The 10,000-nt window shown below is 36.0% G+C and overlaps 2 protein-coding genes across 2 annotated transcripts in view; one reads left to right on the top strand and one right to left on the bottom strand.

Moving 5' to 3' along the window:
* The window catches only part of LOC113816365 (uncharacterized), a 2,516-nt gene extending 2,500 nt beyond the window's left edge, over window positions 1-16 (top strand). Inside the window, exon 4 of the mRNA XM_027368426.2 lies at window positions 1-16. This exon is cut by the window's left edge and continues 459 nt beyond it. The gene's annotated coding sequence lies outside the window, so the exon portion shown is untranslated.
* A 1,454-nt stretch (window positions 17-1,470) lies between these two features.
* Window positions 1,471-10,000, bottom strand: part of Nost (Nostrin) — a 57,530-nt gene continuing 49,000 nt past the window's right edge. Inside the window, exons 3-13 of the mRNA XM_070138253.1 lie at window positions 8,076-8,219; window positions 7,541-7,796; window positions 7,245-7,333; window positions 6,897-7,032; window positions 6,514-6,678; window positions 6,157-6,309; window positions 5,929-5,952; window positions 5,400-5,552; window positions 5,000-5,126; window positions 4,230-4,415; window positions 1,471-4,044 (exon numbers count right to left, since the gene is read on the bottom strand). Of these exons, the coding sequence (XP_069994354.1) occupies window positions 3,938-4,044; window positions 4,230-4,415; window positions 5,000-5,126; window positions 5,400-5,552; window positions 5,929-5,952; window positions 6,157-6,309; window positions 6,514-6,678; window positions 6,897-7,032; window positions 7,245-7,333; window positions 7,541-7,796; window positions 8,076-8,219 (1,540 nt within the window). The 3' untranslated portion in view covers window positions 1,471-3,937. The remainder of the gene's footprint in view (window positions 4,045-4,229; window positions 4,416-4,999; window positions 5,127-5,399; window positions 5,553-5,928; window positions 5,953-6,156; window positions 6,310-6,513; window positions 6,679-6,896; window positions 7,033-7,244; window positions 7,334-7,540; window positions 7,797-8,075; window positions 8,220-10,000) is intronic.

Genomic DNA, 10,000 nt, shown 5'->3' with positions numbered 1-10,000 from the left:
AATATAAGTATTGCGACCTAGCATTTCACTCGCTTTCCTTCATTATAGTAAAGAAAACAATAATTTATTTTCTATTTTGTATCAGTAGGAAGTTTAACTGTGTAACTCTATACTACTAAATATATCTTCATTCGCTGTACAATGAGTAATACAACTTACTGTGTAACTGTTTATGTTTAATTAGATATTAATATAATATGCAGTTTCTGAATGTTCAAGACAAAACACACTTGTTAACATTAACAAAACCAAATAGAATATTAAGACATAAGATATGCATGAAGTTTATGCTAAACATGCCAGTCTTATTTGTAAAATGTATAATGTGCGTATTTTCTAATTTTGTTTCATATATACGAATGGTTATGGTGTGTAATTAATAAACAATTTTCCTAGCCATACTCCATGGTTTAAAAATGATTTTTTCATTATGTGTCTCTTGTCATCTAGGAGTATGGGGTTTTGTTCTATTGATCTGTAGACTTGTAGAAGAAAAGGCAAGTGCTGGGTTAGCCAGTAGGTAGTATGAGATTGTGCTAAGTGAACCACAGGAGACACAGTACCATAGTTATAGCTGTCACAATTCAGAGAATGGCAGATTCATATAAATACAAGCATTATATTCTCAGAGCAGTGTATATGTACCATTCATACTTTAAATCTTTATATCCAACTTTGGGTCTTGTCCCATGATATCATCTGTCATCTGCATTACACTGGAAGACACCATTGGAGGGGTGAAGGAGCCCTGTTAAGAGCCTAGAGCACACTATTGGAAGGCCGAGGGAGCATCAATAGAAGGACTGAAAGGACACCAAGGAAAGAGCTCGGTGGGCTCCTTTGGAAAGGCAAAGGCACTCACCTATGTGTATGTATGTGTAATAGTATAACTTATATTATTCTTACAGTGATGAGCAACTATTTATTCTCAGTAGCTGTCAAACACAATTCAGATGTAAATGAAGATGAAAAGAGTATTAGCGGATATACATTTGCTGGAAAAATATGATGCTTTATTAGTACCTATAGTGTTATAAGTGTTGTTTCATCTTCTTCCATAACTTTTCATTTTCACCGGCTCCTTATTTTCTGTTAGGTAACTGAAGCACGCTCGTAACTTCTTTGTACAACCAAAATATCATGTGTAATGTTTGTCAAACAACTTCACCCATTAATAGAGCAATCAAGTTTGGACTGATTAAACTAAACTTGGTCTCACAAAGGCCTATATAGCTTGAGGTAATTCTAAAAGTTGTAGGTTATGATGTTTGATTTATTACATCTTTTATATCCTTTTCTTTTCTTTTCACCTTCATCTTTTCTTTCTCCTAGTTTTGAGCTCTTTAAACTACAAATTTTCTTTCTTTTAAATTAACCTGTTTTTCCCCTGGCTTTCTGACACATGTCCACCAACATTTGAAGTAGTATTTACAAACACAAATAGAATCTCAGGAGAATGAAACCCACCACTGCTTGGCAAAGATTTATTTCCAACACCAGCACACATATGCACACTTGGCATTTGCGTCAGTCAGTTGGTCCCAGAGAACTACATCTCTGATTCAGTGATTGTCAGCACTAAAAAAAAATCACTTCCAGTAATTAGGAATCTGTCCATTAGTTTTATATGACTGATGAAAAATTCTAATACTAATATATATGTGTGTATGTAGTCACATACTCGGCTGTGAAGTTAGACAATGGCTTAGCTTCTGTCACAGTGGATGTAAGAAACCCATTTGTCAAAGTCCAACATTTAAGACACCTGGTATTTCAGCACTAAAACAGACTTCCTTTTAATGAAAATGTTGCTATTCTAAAGCTGTGTCATTTCCACCAAACATAAGCAGTTACTTATAAGGGATCATTATATGCAAGTCTAGCCCGACTCGAGGGATGTCTACTATTTCTCAAACGGCAGAGGTTTAATAGATTTTCAAGTCCTCAAGAACAGTAACAGAATAACATTATACTTCAACTGATTAACATGAGTTTGAAGTTGCTATCTATGATAATAATAATAACAAATGATGAAATCTTGTGGTTACACTGATACATCTAAATAAATAATACTGTACCAAGAGACTTCTTAAAACACAATATACAATCCTTATTATTCAGCATATATGACTATTCAATACAAGAAATGTTTCTATAAAACATGTAACTATTTTGAAACTATATACATTTCAAATTACAACAGCCATATACAACAATGTACAGAAATGGAATACGTTATAGCAAAAAGTATAAAAAATCTAATATTATAACCAAGGTATACAGTAACATATACAGTCCTTAATTTCTGTAGTTTTACATATTGAAAAAAAACAAAAAACAAAGAAAATGAAAAGGGGACAATGTACTAAAGCAGTTCTATCCATGTGAAGGACACACACTCACAAGATTTTTTTTAAAGGGTACAATAAGTAACACAATCACAATACTAAGACAATAACATGAGATGATAAAACATACAAGAAAACACCAAATATCCTCAAGTCACAAACTCAAAGAGAACAAAACAAAATAAAAATAATAATGATGATAATGACAGAAAAAAAAACACATGAAACATACAAAAGATTCTAGTTGCTTGTAAAGTATATCATCTCTACTGGAACATTTCTCCAATGGATGCTACTCCTTTCATTTTAGTTTTGTTCTTTGGGACAGTTTGTTATCAGATCTGACAGTAATGGAAGAATTAAAGCAAATAAAGAGAAATCTGCTAGATCAAACAGACATTATTACAGGACAGTTGTATAAGAGAAACATATCTTAAGATTGTGTCAAGCAATTTGTTCTGCTTTGAAACCTTTGGCAATCACTTTTTGAAGCAGACAGTGTACTTCAAAATTTTGATAGGAAAATTTCTTGAAATCCTTCTGACTTTGCAATACTAACTGACTTAGAGTTTCTGCTTGCATTTTCATACACCTGACTTGACAGATTATGGATTCAAGTCCTCTTGTTGGTGAAGTACAAGCAACAGAGTTTCAAGGAATTCTCATGGTGTGTAAGATATTCTTAACTGCTAATGAGTAATGTTCATGAAAATGAAATAAAAATAATGCACATTAACAATCATAAGCAATCTGGAAGACTGTCATAAAATATATACACATCTTATATATAATGTAAGCATTAAAAGAAAAATTGTATATTTTACAGAATCACAATGGCACACAACATATTTTCAGATTTTTTATAATATCTGTAGAAAAAGTCTGCAGATGAAATCTACAGTAAAAAAAAAATAAAATAAAATAAGAGACTTGCGTGATATGCCTCCACCTATTCTATCCGTGAATAGGCACAGCAGCATACCCCCACAATCGTAATATTCTTCGTGTAATCTGAGCAAAAAGTAAAGCTTCATTTAGCTAAGTAGTTATATGCAGACTGTGTTCAGAACACATAGATCTCCATCCTGTTATGTTATAGAAAATAATAACACACAGAACAATACTGTGATTCATTTCTCCTCTTTAGAATCACATCTTCATATGCCTCAGAGTGCTGTTTTAACAAGTGCCATCAATAAAATTCAAACTATATGAATATAACATGCTACAACATTATCTACAGTTAAGCAATCTTGTAGTCATTACTGCCCAGTCCCTGCCCATTTTCAGTTCAGCTTCATCTTATTGTATTCTTGCCTTCAGTAGTATCCACACTATGCAAAATATGGACTACAGCTTCAACATAAAACATCTCTAACATTTTACAGCATCAACATAAGATATTAATTTACCAAGATCATTACCGTTCAGCAGAATGTTCTCCTTTCCATATCTCTTCTCTTCTACAAAAAGGCAGGGACTATAAAATAATATATAAGTTAAGCAAAGCTTTCCTCACACGTCAGATATTGGTGTGGGCACTGGACTACATTTGTGGCAAGAGCTGAGCACTCTGGGCATGGCTGCCATCAATCGATTTCCTCAACATACGTCGCAGGGAATATACCGACAACACTATCCAGCTCACCGACCCACCAACCATCGGGCTGTTTATCATGGATGTTGATTATATCACCTGTGGAGATAAAAGAAATGTATAAATACACAGTCTTAAGAATAGTGCACCATCTCTATAAGTGTCTTTCACTTAAAGAAAAAAAAAGATTTCTCTCAACAAAATATGAACTACCCTTCCATACATGTTTCAGATCATCACCACAAAAAAAATCACAGCTACGCCTAGAACAAAATTCAACTGACCTGTTCTGATGGTGAGCTCATCATACATATTGGCCTCATAGTCATAGAGCGCCTTGCACCTTCCAACTGTTGGCACAGATTCAAGAGGACGAGCATAATAGGTGCCGTCCTTGATCCCTGAGTCTAAATTGTCCTCTGTTACGGCGGTCTGGTAGTCTCGGTCTGAGCCCTGGGAGCTGAACTCGTCTGCAATGATCATGAGGGAAGGGTAACGGGGTGGCGACATAAACACATGGGGGACTTTTGACGGCTTGGGTGTTGTTCCCGAGGGTGCTTTGTTCTCTTTTTCCTCATTAGGTTCAGCGGTGGTTGCTGTTGCCGATGCTTTAGTTCTTACAGGGGGTGTAGGAATGAGGGAGTCTATGCGAGGTGGTACTGGTTTCTCTACTATGGGTTCTACAGTTTGGAATGTGTAAGTATATCAAGGAATTAAATACATGAGATTTTTTCAAATAAAGAAGGGCAGGTACAGAAGACAAAGAGGATAACATTAGTCAACATAGTGGGAAGTTAGCACACAAAGCACAAAGCAAGGAGAGGAAAAATATATATTAGTCTTCCTCATAATTTTGGAGAACTAATATCAAATTCGCTCATATTTCAAAGAAACACAACAATACAGCTTACCAAGAGAATTTACAAGACATGGAAAAAAATATATGAAATTCCATTCTACCAAAAATGAAGTTTCACCGATGATTTATGGATAGAAAAAATCATTTTCTTGGTTACTTTTCTTTAATCATACATCTGCATGAACATAAACTTACCAAAATCTGAATCTGGCTGAACTGAAGTACCATCGGCAGTGCCTCTGTCATTCCAATTGGGAGAACCTGTTGGTGAGTCGCTAGCCGGAGAGACGTCTACACTGTTCCCTCGTACCCATGGTGGAACCTGTGGAAATTGGGGCATAAAGAATTCTAAAATAATGGTAAAAATTAAGTGGAAAGATCTCAAAAGAACTACAGTCTCAACCTCAAAAGAGGTAGCCACCTCCCTGTGTACTAGGAATAGATGGGGTCCTTAGTTTTTGATACATTTCAAGCAAAAAAAATTCAGTACTTCTTACTTTTTATATTCTCATCATTATTAAAGACATTCCTAATCAAACAAATACACTTACACCAAAAATCTCATTCACTCATATGCCTTGTCTATTACACTAACCTTCAAAACTGAGAAGTTGAGGCCCTGTTTGTCTCTATGGACTTCTATGTGTTTGGCCAAGGGATGGGTCATCCTGGGCCTGTTGTTGAGCTCATCCAGGGAACACTGAACTTTGTATCGTGCAGCTTCCAAGTACGCCAACATAGCCTTCATCTGTTGGGGATGGAATACACTCAGAAAAGGCTGGCAATGTCTTTGAGAAAAAGATAGTAAAATATGGCACAAGAAGTGTATTTCAGAGGAGGAGATTTAGTGCCTGGATCAAGGCACATAATGCGAGAAATACTGTGTCAGTAAAAGCCTAAGATAGACAAGAGAAGAAATCAAGAAAAGAACAGCAAGGGAGAAAATAAAACTAAATAAATTAAAACATCAGAGTGAAAGGAAAGAGAAAAAGCTATTAGCATGGTAATTGGAACAGAAGGTGACAAGCCTGAATGTAAATGAGTCAAATACTGATAACCATTATCAACTGAAAACTCTACTCCTGTATTAGTTGCAAGCGCTACCCTTGTGACAAAAAACTTACATGTTGCAGCCTGTTGTAGGCATCCTGTTGAGATTAAAAAGTATATGGATCTTTGGATTTTACTTTGTAAGAAAAATGAAAAATGCCATTCATCGATGATGAAGAAAAAAGAAAAAAGGAAATCATGACACATGACTCTTCCAGTGTAATATCCTTTTTTAATTTGTCATAAACCATCCATGTTAGGGATAGTCAAAGACAGGTACTGTGAGCTCTATGTGCACTTACATGCTGCAGCTTATCATTAACATCTTGCTGAGATTCTTCACCCCCAAAGGTAGGTGTTTCTTGTAGTGCCTTTGCCAAGTTCTCAACGCCTTGCTTTCCTCGTCTCTCTCGCTCCAGATCAGTTTTCAGCATTTGTATGAACTTCTCCAGAGCCTGAAATTAATGAAATATCTTGTTACAAATGTATCCTACAGATTATAACAGTGTGGAGCATGAAAAGGTAAAAAAACTACAACAATCAAGATGAATAGATCCAAACAAATATTGTAAAGCTCAGCAACTCTCCTCCTATCAATATACTGGATATTCTGATTAATCTTTTCTGAATGTGAAGACCTATATCATATAAAAACTAACCTCTTTTCTTCTTTCTCTGTTCATGATATTGTTCATATCTTCAGCATAGAAGTCAGGCAGCATTTGTTCTGGGATATTTTCTCCAGTTCCCTTGGCAGATATCACAGTCTGTATATCTTTTTCTACATCGCATGCAGCTACAGGGTCATCAAGACGGCTTGCAATCTGTCAAAAGATCAAGAACAACACAATTATAAAGATATATGTGCCTGGAAAGATTGGGAAACCTCTTCAGTTATATGGTACAAAAAAGAAGAAATAGAAGAAGAAGAAGTGCAAATATAAAAATCTCCACTTCATCTAGTTATATGTGATCATGGAAAATAAATGGAAATCTTAACATCAAGTATGATATAAAATCTGAAAACCCATAAATTACTCACAGCAACTAGTTTCGGGGCAGCTTCCTTTGCATTCTTATGGTACTTTACAACAAGGTCCTTCAGTGCTTGTAAACGTTCCTCTTCTAAAGTCTGGAAACAGTTGCTGCCTTTGTAAATTGCAGACTCCCATTCAAGTCTGCAAAGAAGAGCATTGGTAAATACAGTAACTTAAAGCACATTCTGGATAAACACTTCAGACTACAGCTATCTACACTCCACAGTATCATAGGCTATCACATTAATTCTATGTGATTTACTATACTCTTCACTCCACAAATAGAATCAACTATAGACAAAAATGTTAAAAGCAAGTTATCCATTCAAAAACACAAAGAAATGACACTCTACCTGGCTCGTTCTGTGCGGATGCAACATGTGTAATACTCCAGGTCACTCTTCTGGACTGCCTCTTCGGCTTTTCGTCTTTGCTTCTCCACCTAAGAAGAAGAAAAGGAAGATTTTACACTTATCATATGGTAGTTCCATGAAAAAGGTCCAATACATGATTACAAAAAGATCTGATCTCAAAAGAAAGAAAGAAAAAAATACTAATACTTGAGATGTAACAACTACAAAGATGACCTGTGTCAAGATAAGAATAACAATACGAAAAAATGTAAAAGTACCAAGGACTGTCTACACACCTTCAAAGCCTCCTTTTCTGATAGGGTTTTGCCTCGGCCCAATCTCGCTTCGAGCATCATGTCCTGAATCTTCTCATTTTCTCGGCAGTTCCCATAACACTGTTTCTTGGACTTGGTTTCTGCTGCTCGCCAGTCATGCAGATTCTTGGTGGTTTTGTCAACCATGCTTTCTACTCCTTTACGGATCTTGTGCTGTGTCTCTATGAGCTGTCGGAGTGGTCTTACAACGTCATCTGTGATTGCTGATGCAATTGATCTGCAATGAGGTGGATGGGTTTAATATTTTGTCAGTGTATAATGCATAATACATCAAAAGGGACAACACAAAATGGGGAATATGAAGTGCAATTAAAGTCCCACTTACTGTAATCAACATCACCAAAAGATTTACCAATTAGCCAACAACTAATGAATCAAATAAGACAAATACCCCTCCTCCACCTCCCTTCACTCCCTCCCTCTCCCCTCACTTTCCTCTCATCTCCCTCCTTCTTCCCCTTTCCTCCCTCCCCCCTCTCCTCTTCCACAAACTTACTTGTGTAGATCTCCCTCCTGTTCGAGCTCAGCCCCCACCATCTGCCAGGCCTGGTTGACGGTGCCCATGCTCTCCTTCGACGCCTTTAGGAGTTTGGCTGACAGCTTGTGCAGGCCCTTGGCGTAGTTGGCCTCCAGCTCCGCCCTGTAGGAGGAACACAAAAATTCTCTTTTAAGTTATTTGTTCGCTATATACGTTCAGGCGTCTGCGAAAGGAAAACATGATGATTCTTCTATTTAGATTACTTGTGTATTATATGATAATGATAGTAGAAGTAGAAGTAATAATAATGATAATAATAATAATAATAATAATAATAATAATGATAATAATAATAATTAATAATCATAATCATAATCATAATAACAATGATAGTCTATTGATAACAATGTCAATAATACCCAAAAACAACAATAATAACAATAATACCCCAAAACAGCAGTAACAACAAGAAAAACAATAACAGCAACAACAGTCACAATCACATTAACAAGATTCCTCCGCACTTCACCAACAGACAACCTGACAGGTGACTGATTAGCATGATTCGGCCTTGACTGTCATGCCCCAACGCCAATGCCAATCCCCAATCCGTGGCATGGCAGACGAGGAAGGGCATCATGACAAGAATGGTGATGATGGTGATGATGGGGTGATATAGAATGATAATGATGAATGGGCAAAGATAATGGCAATGATCGGGAATGAGAAAAATAATGAATGATAATAATGGTGATGACGATGATGATGATGATGATGATGATGATGATGATGATGATGATGATGATAATAATAAGAATAATAATGATAGTGATAATAACAATAATAACAGCAATAATAATAATAGTAATAGTAACAATAATCATCATTATTAATATCATTATCATCGAGAGAGAGAGAGAGATAAAGAGTTAAAGAAAGAAAGAAAGAAAGAACGAGAGAAGGAGCAAGAGGAAGACGAGAGAGAGAGAGAGAGAAGACAACTCAAGACCAGCTGAAGGAACCCGAAAGGAACCCCACCCCTTCCCCCTCCCCCCCACCCCCCCACCCCTTGCTGCAAATAGAACCCGAGTAAATAAAGGAACCGAGACCGCCCGCACGCCCATCCACACGCCCACCTGCTAACCATATGCGTGAAAAACCACACTCAACTCTGTCTCTTTTTCGACTCTCTTTCTCTCCATCTTTATCATCACATTTCTCTCTCTCCAACCCTCTTTCTCTCTCTCCAACCCTCTTTCTCTCTCTCCAACCCTCTTTCTCTGCTTATATTTATCCTATCTCCCTCTACATTATTTCTTTCTCTCCTTCCATATACATCACATTTCTCTCTCCATTATTCCTTTCTCTCCATTTACATTCATCCTTTATCTCTCTCCATGCACCGAAGATTCATATCCTATGAAATTACAGATTTACATCATAAATGATAATAATAATAATAATAATTAATTCAATAATAATAATATTAAATTACAGATGGACATCATAAATAATAATAATAATAATAATTTTAATAATAATAATAATAAATTACAGATTCACATCATAAATAATAATAATAATAATAATAATAGCAATAGCAACAACAACAATAATAATCATCATCATCATCATCATCATCATCATCATCATCATCATCATCATCATCATCATCATCATCATCATCATCATCATCATCATCATCATCATCATCATCATCATCATAACAATAACAATAATAACCATAACAGTAAAAAAAAAAAAATATAATAATAATAATAATAATAGTAATTAATAATCCTTAGGCCTATATAGCGAGGAAATCCCCAGAACACAAGCCGTATATAGAGGGAAGCGTCCTCGAACTCGCCATAACAAGCAGAAAAAAAACACACACACCAGAACAAGTTATCCTCTGAAGGTTGCGCGGCCGCCCCTCAAGG

The sequence above is a fragment of the Penaeus vannamei genome, chromosome 24 (assembly GCF_042767895.1).
Source record: "Penaeus vannamei isolate JL-2024 chromosome 24, ASM4276789v1, whole genome shotgun sequence".
Classification (NCBI taxonomy): Eukaryota; Metazoa; Arthropoda; class Malacostraca; order Decapoda; family Penaeidae; genus Penaeus; species Penaeus vannamei.
Note: the sequence above shows the minus strand (reverse complement) of the source record. Positions and strands in the feature narration are given on the sequence as shown.